This window comes from Balaenoptera physalus (assembly GCF_965194825.1).
Source record: "Balaenoptera physalus genome assembly, chromosome: 4".
Taxonomy (NCBI): domain Eukaryota; kingdom Metazoa; phylum Chordata; class Mammalia; order Artiodactyla; family Balaenopteridae; genus Balaenoptera; species Balaenoptera physalus.
The window spans coordinates 97,110,209-97,126,942 of NC_138891.1; the positions used below are offsets into that span (position 1 = coordinate 97,110,209).

General features: G+C 40.2%; 2 protein-coding genes across 9 annotated transcripts in view; one reads left to right on the forward strand and one right to left on the reverse strand.

Annotated features, from left to right (window-relative positions):
• RPL24 (ribosomal protein L24) overlaps positions 1-16,734 on the forward strand; it is a 146,017-nt gene that overhangs the window by 102,171 nt on the left and 27,112 nt on the right. The gene's annotated exons all lie outside the window — the stretch shown is intronic.
• CEP97 (centrosomal protein 97) overlaps positions 1-16,734 on the reverse strand; it is a 53,587-nt gene that overhangs the window by 6,815 nt on the left and 30,038 nt on the right. For 6 of the 7 annotated variants that reach the window (XM_082460358.1, XM_082460357.1, XM_082460359.1 and 3 more), the window contains 5 exons: positions 14,569-14,682; positions 13,851-14,017; positions 7,913-8,077; positions 4,497-4,630; positions 3,298-4,072 (listed from right to left, as the gene is read on the reverse strand). In XM_082460358.1, the coding sequence (XP_082316484.1) occupies positions 3,298-4,072; positions 4,497-4,630; positions 7,913-8,077; positions 13,851-14,017; positions 14,569-14,682 (1,355 nt within the window). The remainder of the gene's footprint in view (positions 1-3,297; positions 4,073-4,496; positions 4,631-7,912; positions 8,078-13,850; positions 14,018-14,568; positions 14,683-16,734) is intronic. The other variant, XM_082460360.1, reaches the window with a different exon arrangement.

The window sequence follows — 16,734 nt, forward strand, 5'->3', positions numbered from 1 at the left end:
ATAAGATGTGACTGAAATTCAGATTATACTGGTTCTACAAAGGATTGCCAGTAATGAAAAATAAAATATTAAATGGCTCTTTATCTGGCCTCAATTTCCCAGCCAAACACACCAAAGAGGCAGGAGCTGCAGAAAGGATCAGGACCACAGCTTGAAACACCCTCTTCTAAGAGACTAGTAGGACTAATCACACCAAATTTCACATCTCTGTCTGCCTCCTGACATATTCCTTGCTATCAACAGACCTTCCCCTCATTCATTAAAGTTTTCACTCTGCGCTCACTGCCCCCCTCTCTGTCCTTAAACTAGTCAGAAACCTAAGGTTCTCTTAGCTGTCCATTATCTCTTAAACTGTCACCCCATTTTGTTCTGAACCTCTGATCTACTTTCTCTAGCCCCCCAAAGCCCTCCTACTGTGCCATGTGGGACTCCCGAATTATAATCAGCAAACTCCCATATACACTCAACCACTGTAGCTCTCTCAAGTGGCAGCTACTTTTTTCACTCATACATCAGGGTCAGCACGTTGCTTCTCACTGCTGTTTACAAATGAGTCTTAACCTTCCTCCTTCAAGAACTCCAGCCATCCTGCTAAATTTCCCAAAACTCTTTTTCAAGTACTGACCTCCCATTATCGGTCCCCATTCACTGAAGGCTCAGCACTAGTCTTTTTCTCTGCCCTGTTCCCCTTGTCATTTCTGGAGCTCTTGACATTCACATGGATGCTCTATCTAACAATAATCCACCCCTCATCACTCATCCTCAGTCCCACTCTAGGCCCAAGCATTTTTTTTTTAACATTTTTATTGGAGTATAATTGCTTTACAATGTTGTATTAGCTTCTGCTGTATAACAAAGTGAATCAGCTATACATATACATATATCCCCATATCTCCTCCCACCCTCCCTATCCCACCCCTCTAGGTGGACACAAAGCACCGAGCTGATCTCCCTGTGCTATGCGGCTGCTTCCCACTAGCTATCTAGTCTACATTTGGCAGTGTATTAGACTCAAGCATTTTGACTGCACCATTTTCGAAAATGATTTCAAGCACCAACACAAACCACTACGTCCAATCCTCCCAGTTCACTTGTTCTTGCCATAATCTGCAACAACCTGGACGACCAATCTTCATCTATGACCACCAAACACATGACCCCTTTCTCTTGTCTTTCCTTCTACCTCGTTTAAATTCTGAGATCCATCATTATAATCATTCCCCTCCCAAATGTCGTCGGCTCCCTGGCCCTTCCCTCTCTCCCCTACCATGTTCACCTGGAAAAAAACCCACTCCTGGCTGAACCATGTCCAAAATCAGAATGGAAGAGCTGAGAGTTGTTGATGAAAATCATACAGTCTGACCTATCGTTTTGCACTTTAAGTTTTTCCTCACCCTGTCCAGTTATCCTCCTCCATTCCCCTTATAAGTTCACTTTTGAGGTGAATACCCCACACCTCATACCTCTCTTAAACCTCCCACATCCTCACCCCTCTCCTCACTTCCAAGTGCTGACCACATCTTGAATGTTATTGGAAAAGGAGAAACAACCATCAGACAGGACTTCCCTATCCCCCACCTTCAAACCTACCACCTTACCTGCTCCTACTTCAGGCTACTCCCTCCACTTGTGCACTGGACCTCTTCTTCTCTCACCTTCTCAAGAACCTCCATCCTGCACTTCTTCTTTCTTTGCTCTGCACCATCAGTTCTTCCTTCCTTATAGAATCATTTCCATCAACACATACACCTACTCTATATCTCCCATCTTTAAAAAAGAATCTTAAGTCCAGATTCTCCTCCGGCAACCACATACTCTCTTCTCCTCCTCACATCAACACTTCCCAAAAGTTGGCTACCCTCACTCTTCACCTCGCATTCACTACTCAATCCTTTCCAAACTGCCTTCATCCCACTACCCACTGAAGCTGCTCTTAAGAAGCTCATTGGGCAGGAAAAGGTTAACTCAACAGGACTAGGGTGTTTGAACCCCGCACATTCTAAAGACAGGACTAGCCTTGACCAGCTCCTGAGAGGTACCCTCCAAGCCCTTGGAATATCCTGCCTGATAAGAGTATCTTTGTACATCTGGGACCTTGGTTTATGCTAACAGTGTACTTTCTGGTGAATACCTGTTTTGTTCACCTGAGAGCCTGGGCCACAATGCATCAGTTTGACCTTGGGTGGGGGCTGAGGTCTGAGTAGTTAAGGTCAGTCACATGGGCACTCAATGCCTAGGTGACTGACCCCCAATAAAAACCCTGGATGCCAAGGCTCAAGTGAGCTTCCCTTGAGGTTCACATACTTCACATGTGTTGTCACACATCGTTGCCTGGAGAATCGAGCCCCATGTGTACAACTGCACTGGAAGAAGACAACGAGAAGCTTGTACTTGGTCTCTCCTGAACTCTGCCCTGTGTGTCTTTTTCCTTGGCTGATTGTAATCTATATCCTTTCACTCTAATAAACCATAATCATGAACATAAAGAATAGCTTTCTTGAGTCCTGTGAGTCTGTTTTGCAAATCATCAAACCTGAGGATAGTCTTGGGGACCCTCAACACAGTCACCAATAACCTCCAGCTGCTAAATCTAACACACAGTTCTCTGTCCTCTTACAGCACCTCTCTTCTCTCCTGAAACACTTCCCTGTTGGAGCTGGGAAACACACTCTCCCTGTTCTCCTACCACTCTAGCTGTCCCTCCTCAGTCTCTTTTCTTGCTTCCTCCTCTCCCACCTGATAGTATTAATAAATACTGCTGGTTACAATACTAATACTCAGAATAAATCTATGAAATCCTAATTTTCCTGAGTTGACAGTCATGAAAACATGTGAGCCATGGAATGAACAAATAATTTCCACCATAGCCCCCAAATTTTAGCCCCATTTAAGTCCCTGCTATTTTCTTTAATTCTTATGTCACCTACTGGGTTCTATGTAGACTTTCTCATCTTCTCATTTTTATACTTAAAATCCAGTTTTTCTACATTTTCTGTACCTTCCGTGTTTAGGTATACAGATGTCCATAAGGCATGCATTCATTCAAAATTTACTGCTATGCTGCATCTATGTTCCAATTGCTGTACTAGAGATGAAGATGCACATGGCAGTCCCTGCGCTCAAGATGCTTTCAGTGTATTGTAGGAGACAAACAAGAGTGGCAACATGGTATGGAAAGTGTCCCGGCCACAAAAGCAGTGATTCAGTGTTCTGAATCAATGCTAAGAATCTGACACTCCCAAACCAACAAAACAGCACCCAAACTGTAAAAGTCCTAAACAGGGACTTTTCACCCACCTCCTTATTTCATCAGTTAGGCAGACAATGTGCTCCTGCATCCGGCGCAGCCGGATTTCATAGCGTACATCTTTAGCTTGTGGGTTGTAGTTTCTGGCATAAAAGCCCCGCCAATAGGCCTGAAGCTTGGTGGCTGCTTCATTCAATTTCTGAAGGGCAATTTTATTTTGTCCCAAAGTAACATATCTGTGGGTTAAAACCCTGCAAGGAAGTTTCTCTGAAGCTGTTTGAGACATGGTTTCTTCACTGTCTGGCTGCGTATGGAAGACATTGTGTCCAACTGACTCAGGAAAAGATGTAAGACTGTGGGTGTCATCCTTTTTGACGGTATTGGTTACTGTTGGCTCAGGACAAGGTAATAGCCCATCTTTCTCATTTACCTCTGTACTGATAGCACTTTTTGTCATCTCAACAGAATTCTCATTTGCAGCCCAAAAAGCCTTTTCCCCTTCCTTATCAGAGCCGCTGTTTTCCGGACATTTCACAGATTCATCTGCAGCACCATCATCTTCTAGGCCCAAGTTAATGTCTTGCAGCCTCAGCTCAACTGTAGGTGATACTGGAGAGAGTCCTGACGCAACTGGCATAAAAGTAGACTCTGAAGAGAGAAGACTACAGTTTAACTTGTCTTCATCTGTCTGGATGTCTTCCAGGTGCAGGTCATTTCGAGAATATCTTGTAGTGTGTACAGAGGCTGGAAAGTTATTCTTAACAGCATATAAATGGTCATCATTACTGCTTATCCCAACCCAAGAATTGACCTGGATGACGGGTTCTAAAAGAATCAACAGAACATCATTTAAAACATTAAATATTTAAAGAGGTGTTTTTTCAGTTGGATCCTTTTAATGAACTCTAATCCCTGAAATATAGTAAAGTGCAATGAAATGCTTTCAGTAATTTCCTCCAATATGCCTGAAACACCAAACCAAATATTTTTAAGAAAATGAATTCTTGCAATGGTCATAAGAATAATCAAAGTACCAGGCTTCTTCAAAAGGTAGCAGTCCTCTGAACATTTTCAGAAATTAGACATATAGTAGTTATATATGTCTATCTGTGTATATACATATAAGATCCAAATGTTCACTTAAGCTAACAAGTAAAAAATTATGAAAACATGTACTTTTTTTGTTTGATGATACCAAACAGATCAAACAACTTGGAGAAAAAGGATCAGAGATCAATTAACTTCTTACCACTTTCCTGGACTACCTGGCAATCTCGAATGGGGCTGGAATGCTCCGGTACAAGGGATGCCCTTGTTTCAACAGGAGCAAGAGAAGACGACTCTTCATTTTGGCTCTGGTTCATCAACTGCCTCTGGTGAAACCTAAAAATCAGTAACATCTGATGTGATTTAATGCAAACCAAAAACAGAAAGCTTTTTCTGCTTCCTTTGAAGGGTAACACTGTCAAAAAGGTAGAAGGTTACAAGTTTTCAAAGTATATACCTTTGAAAGGCAAGAATATAAAATGGGAAAAAGACAGTCTCTTCAGCAAGTGTTGCTGGGCAAGTTGGACAGCTGCATGTAAATCAATGAAGTTAGAACACACCCTCACAGGGGAATTCCCTGGTGGTCCAGTGGTCCCTCCATGCTCTCACTGCCGAGCACCCAGGTTGGATCCCTGGTCGGGGAACTAAAATCCCACAAGCCGCTCAGCACAGCCAACAAACAAACAAACAAACAAAAAAGAACACACACTCACACCACGCACAAAAATAAACTCAAAATGGCTTAAAGACTTAAACATAAGACAAGACACCATAAAACTCCTAGAAGAAAGCATAGGCAAAACATTCTCTGACATAAATCATACCAATATTTTCTTAGGTCAGTCTCCCAAGGCAATAGAAATAAAAACAAAAATTAAAAAATGGGGGGCTTCCCTGGTGGCACAGTGGTTAAGAATCTGCCTGTCAATGCAAGGGACATGGGTTCAAGCCCTGACCCAGGAAGATCCCACATGCTGCGGAGCAACTAAGCCCATGCACCACAACTACTGAGCCTGAGCTCTAGAGCCCGCAAGCCACAACTACTGAGCCCACGTGCCACAACTACTGAAGCCTACACACCTAGAGCCCGTGCTCCACAACAAGAGAAGCCACGACAATGAGAAGCCCGTGTACGGCAACGAAGAGTAGCCCCCGCTCACCGCAACTAGAGAAAGCCTGCTCACAGCAACGAAGACCCAACACAGCCAAAAATTTTAAAATTAATTAATTATTTTTAAAAGCCATAAAAAAAAGGGACCTAATCAAACCTACAAGCTTTTGCACAGCAAAGGAAACCATAAAAAAAATTAAAAAAAAAAACAACAACAAAAGAAAAGACAACCTACAGACTGGGAAAAAATATTTGCAAACGATGCGGCTGACAAGGGCTTAATCTCCAAAACATTCAAACAGTTCATACAACTCAACAACAAAAAAACAACCAACCCAATCGAAAAATGGGCAGAAGACCTTAACAGACATTTCTCCAAAGAGGACATACAGATGGACAGTAGGCACATGAAAAGATGCTCAACATCACTAATTATTAGAGAAATGCAAATCAAAACTACAACGAGGTACCACTTCACATGGGTCAGAATGGCCATCATCAAAAGTCTACAAATAACAGGGACTTCCCTGGTGGTCCACTGGTTAAGAATCCACCTTCCAATGAAGGGGATAGGGGTTCAATCCCTGGTCGGGGAACGAAGATCCCACATGCCACGGGGCAACTAAGCCCATGCGCCACAACTACTGGGCCCTTGCGCTCTAGAGCCTGTGTGCCACAACTAGAGAGAAGCCCAAGCACTGCAACTAGAGAAGCCCACACACCACAACGAAGATCCCACGTGCCGCAACTAAGATCCAATGCAGCCAAATAATAAAATTTAAAATAATAATAAAATTAAATTAAAAATTTTTTTAAATTTTTTAAAAAAGTCTACAAATGACAAATGCTGGAGAGGGTATGGAGAAAAGGGAACCCTCCTACACTGTTGGTGGGAATGTAAATTGGTGCAGTCACTATGGAAAACAGTATGGAAGTTCCTCAGAAAACTAAAAATAGAATTACCATATGATCCAGCAATCCCACTCCTGAGCATATACCCAGACAAAACTATAATTCAAAAAGATACATGTACCCCTTGTTTATAGCAGCACTATTTACAATAGCCAAAACATGTAAACAACCTGAATGTCCATCGACAGATGAATGGATAAAGAAGATGGGGTACATATACACAATGGAATACTACTCACCATAAAAAAGAATGAAATAATGCCATTTGCAGCAACATGGATTCAACTAGAGATTATTATACTGAAGTACATCAGAAAGAGAAAGACATACATATGAGATCACTTGTATGTGGAATCTAAAATATGGCACAAAAGAACCTATCTACAAAACAGAGAGACTCACAGACATAGAGAACAGACTGTGGTTGCCAAGGGGGAGGAGCGGAGGGAGAGAAATGGACTGGGAGTTCCGGGTTGGTAGATGCAAACCATTACATTTAGAATGGATAAACAACAAGGTCCTACCGTACAGCACAGGGAACTATATCCAGTCTCCTGGGATAAACCATAATGGAAAAGAATATAAAAAAAAAGAATGTCTATATGTGTATAACTGAGTCACTGTGCTGTACAGCAGAGATTGACACAACATTGTAAATCAACTCTACTTCAATAAAATAATTTAAAAAAAAAAAGCAGAAAGTATATACCTTTAATAACCCCCAAATTACAAAGTCTCATTTAAAAGCACTGGATAGAAAAGGTTAAGAAACTTATTTTTAAATCACATAGTCAGACACCATCATATGCATATACACGCACAAACCTTCAAAGGCAGGATCTCTGATAAAAGAAATGACTACTAAATGCTTCTAGCTATACCCTTTTTTTTTGGCCGCGCTACACGGCTTGTGGGATCTTAGTTCCCCAACCAGGGATTGAACCTGGGCCCTCCCCAGTGAAAGTGTGGAGTCTTAACTACTGGACCGCCAGGCAATTCCCAAACTATACTTCTTTTTTTTTTTTTTTTTTAATTTTTATTTATGTTTGGCTGAGTTGGGTCTTCGTTGCCGCGTGCGGGCTTTCTCTAGTTGCAGCGAGCGGGGGCTGCTCTTCGTTGCGGTGCGCAGGCTTCTCATTGTGGTGGCTTCTCTTGCTGCAGCGCACGGGCTTAGTTGCTCCACGGCATGTGGGATCTTCTCGGACCAGGGATAGAACCCACATTCCCTGCATTGGCGGCGGATTCTTAACCACTGCACCACCAGGGAAGACTCCAAGCTATACTTCTTAATGTTAGTATTTTAAAACCCATATGAAACACCCATATTAAGGGACAAACGCAGTTTTTTAAAATCCCACTCTCCCATGCTGCTTGGCTCTCCGCACTGAAGAAATGATTAGCAATGCAGTTGCTGGGGAGCAAACTGGACTGCACTGCAAGGTTCGGTTCCCCTACAGACTGCTGCAGTGACAAGTGGCCCAAGTGCCCAGAAATGTGGGCCGCAGCACTCGCCTCAGTCCTACTAACCCTGCAGGAAAGAGTCAGAGGTATTTTCACTTGTGAATTCATCAGCCACTACAGATAAATGGGCTCACCTCTGCTTGCTCAGAATCTTCTCTAGTTTGGCATCCTCTGCAGTTTGAAGACCCAGCGTAGAAGTGAGAGGACAGACTGTAGCCAGATACTGGACAAGCTGGATGTGCTGGCCAGGCCGATATGCTCTCCCCTTGCCTTGACTATACAGCCATTCAGCTTTTAAACTGGAATTGAGGGACATAAAGAAGAAGGGATGGCACTAGGGTAGACAAGATACATTTTTAAGCAATAATGACTCTTCCTTCTTAATTTACCTTTATAGCATCCTTGGATATTATTCATAAATAAAATTCACTCAAGTTAAAAAGAAAATCTATCCTTCTGATTCATTCTCCTTATTATTACAATGTTTTAAACCTTTTTTTTTTTGCTTAGGAGCACTTCCAAAGATTTGTACTAATGGCTCCAAATATTTTAAAATTATTTTCAAAGAAGCAATGAATAGTCCCTCCATTCACTATCAAACTGAAGTACCTAAATACATAAATTGTGTTTAAATCCATTAGTTCATAATGATAGTTTTTTTTTTTAAAGCTAATTGGTCACAGCTGAAGGATGCTAGTGAACTACCAACTCATTATTTTTAAAAACTGGTAAATAAAGGAGACAAATTAAATATTATTAATTCTACCTTTCCTATATAAACTATACCAATGACCAAATAGTTACTTCATAGAAGTATTCCAGCTAATAAAAAAATTAATGATAGAATTAAAATTTCACCATTTTGCAACTCATTTACTTCATAGAAGTATTCCAGCTAATACAAAAATTAATGATAGAATTAAAATTTCATCATTTTGCAACTCTCAATGAATTAATGGATTTAGGCACTGATCATTAATAGCTACTCCTAACACAAGAGACAACCAGACACCACGTGCCTCTCAATAGAACCCACAAAGTAGTCCTTCCCCCAACAAAAATCGGATCAAACCTCCATATCCAACTACCAATTTACAGGAAATACAGAAGGAGAGGAGTATGCCAAAGGACACGGAGACACAGCAATTGGCAAAATAAGCACAGTGGGACACTCTATAGGACAAATAATCTGATTTCTTCAACAACCAAAAAAAGAGAAAAGAAAGCAAAGAAAATAAAAAGAGGAGGGACCCATAGAGAGATTTGAGAGCATCATCTTGGACCTCCAGCCAAGTCGAGCCTTCAAACGACTCCTGCCCCCTGTGATCTCACCACAGGATCCCAAGTGAAAACTACCCAATCAGCACAGCCAACCCATGGAGCATGCAATGACAATACACTTTTAAAACACTGAAAAAGAGAGCAGGAAAGAAATTTATTTAATATATCAACCAATTACAATATATGGCCTTATTTGGATCCTGTTTCCAAAAATCCATTACAAAACTGCATTTATGAGGACTACTGGAAATGTAAGCACTTAACTAATATCTGGTGTTATTATGGAATTCTTGTTGAATTTTTTGATAAGTGATAATAGTATTGTAGTTATTTCTTTAAGAGTCCTTATCTTTTAGAGATGAAATTATATGTAATCTGAGACTTGTTTCAAAATAATACAGGAAAAGGGGGCGTGGGTGAAGGTATAGATGAACAAAGTTGGCCATGAATTGAAAACTGCTGAAGTTGGGTGACAGATTCATGGCAGGTCATTACACTACTGTTTACTTTTGTAATATGTTTGAATTTCTTTTTAATTAACATGCTTTTGCCTCAATTTTATCATTCTCAAATCTGCCCATCAACTTGAATTTAAAGTTGCATCATTTTGGCATACTTTGTTTCTCTGTACACCATTTAACTCAGCATTGCAAATAGTCTGAAAATCACTTCCAACCCACAACCATTTTCTTCAATCTTCATATTAAGGTATCCACATTAGGCAAAAAACTGTATAGTCCAAAACTGTTAAGCCACCCCAGATGTATTATAGACTGAAAAGAAAATGGTTCTTTTGATAGCTGGTTAAATAGTGCAGAAGAGTCTTGGTGCAGTAAAATGAGTTTAGTTTTCTATGATGTGCCAGTGTCACAAGAAAGGAGAAACTGTTTTCTAACAATGAGATATAAAGTATGCCAATCATTAACTGAAGTCATGTAACAATAAAAATTTTAATACACTTAATAAAAATAATTAGAAGTATTTCTTCCATAGACACATTCCTGTGGATTAAATAAAGCTCATTCAGGATCTTCATGAACTCTACTCTAAGTTTCCATAAGTTCTCCTGCCAAGCAAATGGTTTGTTGAGAGGCTGTCCCTAAAAAAGGTCCATTAATAGAGGACAATCCCCAACTTTAATAATAGCTAGCAAGCGACATTTCCAGGTTATAGATGGTTTGTAGTTTGGGAGGAAAGAAAAGTGAAAGTAAAAGGATACAGAAGGAGGCTCAGGTATTCCACAGTTTAAGTGTGTGAGGTGAACCACGAACTGTGGAGTATCAACTACTGTAAGATCTGTTTTTCTGCCTTTGCTTCACATTCATCAATAAACACACCATTACACAAGCTTATTAATCCACACAATATTTTCTTAGGTAAAAAAAATCTCTGCCCATTCAAAGACAAAATTAAAATTAATTCAGCTCTAACATATTAATTTCAAATCACTGGAATATGACTTTTCTCTTGAAATTAAAGGAACAGTCTACATTTTATAACAGGGATAGCAACTACTGAGAGAATTTAAAACTGCTCTTTCACCTAATTAAAAAAAAAAAAAAAGGAATAATGGATGAAATGATATCTGGTATTTGCTTTTAAAATATCCTAACCAAAAAAAAAGTGCAGGATAGATGAAACGAGATTGGCAAAATGCTGATAACTGTTGAAGCCACATGGTGGGTATTTAGGTGTTCATTATGTTACTCTACTTCTGTATATATTTTAAACATCCTTTCAAAAAAAGAAACATCTCCAAAATTCTGCTCCCTAAATTCTGATCTGTAAGCAACAGAGGTGTAGCTTGGTACTAGGTCCTATAAACAGTAAAACAGAGATTGAAAACAAATTCAGAAAGAACTCCAAATACTGAGGTGTTACACAAAGGTCCTTCCCCAGGTGTGCTTCTCTCTGAGAAAACCCTCAGCCAAAGCACCACAGCGGTGGGTGACTGCTCAAGTTACTTTTTTGGGTGACACACACACTCAAGATCTGGTTACCCAAGGTCATCAGGGAACTTGGGACACTTTTCATCATGGAGAAAATATTTAACTTGGTTGTTCTTAGCAAATAACAGGCTGAGTAGATACAAAAACTAGAAATTCCTTCCTGCCTATCCTTCAGGGCAATTCCAAGGTTGACCAGGAAAATGCTGGAACACTACTCAGGCTACCCACTGATTTTTCAGTCAATAGCTCTCCCTTAGAATACTTCCTCCCTCCAAGACAAAATACTTCCAGAGTTGTTTTAAAACATGGGAGCACTATTTACAGACTACACAGTTGTCTCAGACATCAACTGCAGCAGCATTTTTCTCAACCACCTAGGTTCTCTGGTTTGAATAGAACTCTATTTACCCACTCTTCTATGCACTGACATTTGGGTTGTTTCCCAAATGTCCCACATAGTTCCCAAATGTTTCGAGCTATTATGAATAAGGCTGCTACGAACATGCTTATATACATGTTTTTTGGTAGACATAAGCACCTATTTCTCTAGGGTATATACCAGAAACCAAACTGCTGGGTCATAGTGTATTTATAAGTTCAACTTTAGTAAATACTGCCAGTTTTTCAAAATGGCTGCACCATTTACACTCCTAGAACAGTGTATGAGAGTTCTAATTGTTCTACATACTCATCAATACTTAGTATTGTCCATCCTTTTAATTTTAGCTACTCTGGTGGGAGCTGGTTGATTTGAAGCCTCCATAATAAACGAGGAAAAAAATAATCTTTCTGAATTATCAAAAAAATCAATATAGTGGTTATCTCTAGTGGGGAGGGGAGTTATGATGAGAGTGGGGCAAAGGAGATCTCTGGAGTGCTGGTTTTGTTCTAGTCTTATTTTCAGTGATGATTATATGGGTATTTTTAAATATTACGTTTGAACTATTTCTGAATTATATCATACTGTGAAAATTTTTTTTTAATGTGGGGGGAAAAAGAATCTGTCCGAGAAAGGGTTGCTATTATGCTACACTCCCACCTCTTCCTTCCTCCCATACTTTAGTGTAGAATAACCCCAGAGAGAGAGAGGCTACCCAAGTAAAAGTCCACTCTTCCCTACCTCTTGAAGAATCTGAAATTAAACATCTACAAAACATTACAGAGAAAGTTCCAAAAAAATACAAATTCACCTTAAAGTCACTTGGATTAAAACCATTTCCACAGTATAGAAACATAGCCTTTGCATTATTATTCATCTATTCAACAGATATCTTCTGCTTTTTAACACTAGCTTTAGTTTCTACAAAACTCTTCAATCCCCAGTCCCTATCCTTAAGTAATGATGACAGTTATCATTTATTAAGCATCTACTGTCTGACCAGTATTATGCTATATCCATTATCTTTAGTTCTCATAGCATCCTTGAAAGCTAGGTAGTTTTAGCCACATTTTACAGATGAGAAAACTAAGGCTCAGAGAAGTTATGGAACTTGTCCAGGCCACATTGCTAATGGGCGGCAGGGAAAGATGTGAAGCTTTCTCTTGTCTCTCCTGACCAGGTCTCATTCTCTTCCCAGGTCTCTCTTTATACCAAACCCTTACCTCTGCCCATCTCACCATGCTGCTGCCATATATGAAAATGTTGCCAGTCCTACTCCCACAGAGAAATCTGATAACGTCTTTCTTTCTATTAAAGGAAGATCCAGAGAAGATAATCCAAGTAAACCCATATTCCAGCTTTAGAATTACCCACAGTTTGAAATAAAATAAGGTATCTGAATACAAAGCAACACTCACTGCAGGAAAAAGGAAAAGCCACACTTTTTTGTAGGCAAACCAGAGCTGACATACGTCCCGCACCCTACACCAGCACCACCACTATGTAGCTCCTGGTTGCCATTCCTCACTGCCCCACACCCTGTACAGCAACTAGATGAAATAGCAGGCAGAAAGAAAAGGAAAACCCTGTCAGTAATCTACCATTCCTTCTCCCGTCGGGAAACCCCTCAAGCGACTATCAATCTGTAGAACAGAAGGACAAAAACAGCGAGGAAGAATGTATGTGTTGAGTCCATGAATGCAGGTGTGTACGCAGTGAAAGGAAGAAGAGAAATGAGGCAGAGTGAAGAGAATTAAGTCATCTTGACTCTCACTATCCTCTCTAAATCCACCCCTTCTTGTCCACAACCTAGTTCCTTACCTCCCCTAAAGCTCTGATTCTACTGATCATGCGCCAGCGTCCAGAAGACCCCATCATGCAGGGGTCCCAGCTCCAAGCTGCAGAAACCATCAAAGATCTAGAGAAGGGGGAGTTCCCACTTCTGCTGTTTCACAGGTAGAAGGTGAGGACCCATCAGCATGTCTGCTACCAGTTCCAAATTGGAACTCTGCACGCATTTTCCCAAGGTCACTGTTATAAAGAGTAGTTGGGTACTAAGGTATTATTAATACCGCCTTTACAATATGATGGACAGAAGCTTTTGTGGGATTGATCTGAAATTCTACACAGCATCTATAACACAGTTTCTATATAGAAATGCTCCAAGCCCCAAACAATCGATTAAAAAAAGAATTTTTAGAAATCAATTTGTTGTATCTTGGGCAAGAAGTTAAACTCACTAGCCCCAACCTCTTAAGGTTGATATTTATTTCTTATCCTTTTTTAGAAAGGATAAAAAATCCTAAATGAACAGCACAGAGTCTGCTATATGATGGTACGAATGATCTTAATTTCTAAATGCACATTTCAAGAAATATTCAGTTTATTAATCTGTAGTAAGCTAGAAATGGGCCTTTCAATTAACTTCCATGATAAATGTGATGTTACAGAGGTCACGTTCACCTTTCCTTCTGCGAAATCACATATCCATCTAGGACTCTGAGGTTTAAGCACCAGCTGACGATGTATGGCCGATAGTCGAACCCTGGAATGGAAGGTGTTGCCATCACACAAGGATTGTTCATGATCGACAACTGTTCCAGTTCAGTTAAAGATGCCAGAAAAGAGATCTGGAACAAAGGACATCTTTGATGAATGAAATGGACTACTCAGTGTCAAGCGCAGGGCTTCCACTGATTACACATCTTTGGCAGTTTGAGAATGTAACAATTTCCCTCTTGTTTTAAAAAGTGACAAGTAACACTCTTATATTATCCACTGACTTCCAAAATTCCAACAATATGGCCATCTGTCCTTGCTGCACAAAGTCCCTTAGAAAGCACTGTTTCCTAGCAAAGAGAACCCTATTTTGAAAATATAACAGCAGCCAGAAAAAGGTGCACAGTGTACCTTATTAACCCTGTTAATGTACATGTCCCTCTACCAACAATTACTTCCCAATGGAGTGCTAAGTACAGCATTACAAATGAAATTGTCTTAATAACCCACTGACATTAAGTAAAAGTAGAAAGAAAAATAATGGTCTTCTAGAGCCAAGTGTTTCATCCTGATAACAGTTTCTTCCAAGATGTTCACAGTCTAAAGTGAGCTCACAACCCTTTCCTGCATCTCTCCTGACTTTCCAGCTTCCCAGATCCCATAAGATACCCTCAAATTTTACCTCATTTAAGTCCCGGATTTCATTTTCTGCCAAAGAAAGTATAGCAAGACATCTGGGTAGATAAGCAGGTGCCATTCTAAGAGAGGTGATGATATTTCCATGTAAAAGTAGGGTCTTGAAAGTAAAAAGAAAATGCATTACAAATGAAAAGATTACAAATAAATTGGTCTATTTTGATAAAACCAAAATGGTGTGTACAAACATGAAGTGATCTGTTTTATTTTACTTCTCATCACACACAAATCAAAGACTGTTAATGCTGTAAGGGTCCTACGTGGTCTTCTGGTCCAACTCTCCTTTTTCACATCCACATTCTAAGCTCAAGAAAGTTTAAAGACTTGTCCAAGAACATATGCTTAGTGTAGGCATGTTGTGAGATTTAAGTTATTAAAACTTGAGCAATTTCCAACATACTTGCTCATTTCCTTTTAAAACATCAAAACAGGGGGTGAGAAAAGTGAAAGAAAACATTCATTAAAACAATCAGGTATAAAGCAAATTTTCCGAGAGAGAGATAACCCACAAACCAAAATTTGCAATTATATTCTCTTGGTAACTTAAAGCTTGAGGAAGGTTGAATGTTCTTAGAGATGGTGCTGACTCAAATTAAGTCAGCAACAATGAAGAATAAAGCAAATACTCCCAACACCCAGGAATTTTTTTTTTTTTTTTTGGCTGCATTGGGTCTTCATTGTTGCATGTAGGCTTTCTCTAGTTGCAGTGAGTGGGGGCTACTCTTCGTTGCAGTGCACAGGCTTCTCATTGCGGTGGCTTCTCTTGTTGCAGAGCACGGGCTCTAGGCACGCAGGCTTCAGTAGTTGTGGCTCTCAGGCTCTAAAGCGCAGGCTCAGTAGTTGTGGCACAAGGTTCAGTTGCTCCAAGGCATGTGGGATCTTCCTGGACCAGGGATCAAACCCATGTCCCCTACATTGGCAGGTAGATTCTTAACCACTGCGCCAGCAGGGAAGTCCCAACACCCAGGATTCTGATAAGGTAATCATGCCTCCATTCCAGAAAAAAAAAGTTCAATCAATTTTAGTTCGTTTGAATTCTCTTAGTATCTGGATACATCAAATTGCTTAGAATAATTGTTGCTAAAAATGATTTCTGCTAACAATATAGTGAAATTTGAGCTAATAATACTGTTTCTAAGGTTAATGAATTCATCTGATGATAATAATATCCAATGGAGCAAAAATATGGAAAAAGCCTACACATGTTGAAGCTGTGGTGCCAACTGTTACTTATTTCAGTGGTCCCCAACCTTTCGGCACCAGGGACCAGTTTTGTGGAAGACAATTTTTCCACAGACCAGGGTGGGGGTGGGGGGGGGGTGTGGGCGGGATGGTTTGGGGATGATTCAAGCGCATTACATTTATTATGCACTTTCTGTTATTATTATGTTGTAATATATAATGAAATAATTATACAACTCACCATAATGCAGAATCAGTGGGAGCCCTGAGCTTGTTTTCACTTGCCACTCACTGATAGGGTTTTGATATGAGTCTGCAAGCAATTGATTTATTATGGTCTCTGTGCAGTCAAGCCTCTCTGCTGATGATAATCTGTATTTGCAGCCGCTCCCCAGCATCACTGCCTCAGCTCCATCTCGGATCATCAGGCATTAGATTCTCATAAGGAGCACACAACCTAGACCCCTCGCCTGAGCAGTTCACAGTAAGGTTCGCGCTCCTATGAGAATCTCATGCCACCGCTGATCTGTCAGGAGGCGGAGCTCAGGTGGTAATGCAAACGATGGGGAGCGGCTGTAAATACAGATGAAGCTTTGCTCGCTCACCTGTCGCTCACCTCCTGCTGTGCGGCCCGTTCCTAATGGCCCAGGGGTTGGGGACCCCTGACTTATTTGATTGCATTCCCCTCTATAAAAAGTGCTACAGGCCACAGATTTTTAAAATTAAAGTGAGGTTAATTTTGATAATTTAGTAATATCTATTACCTAAAAAATAGCAATCTTGAGTGTCAAAAAAACAAAGTCAAGTTCAGGAATGTTTACTCTCAAGCCCACCAACATGTTATGTACTATATAACTGAAGCTGCTAACGTTGGCTGATTGGGCATGAAGGGAATTTCATCATGTTTGTTGGATGGTAAATAAGAATTAACCTTAACTACAACAACCAGTTTTAGTTAAAGTAAATCAAT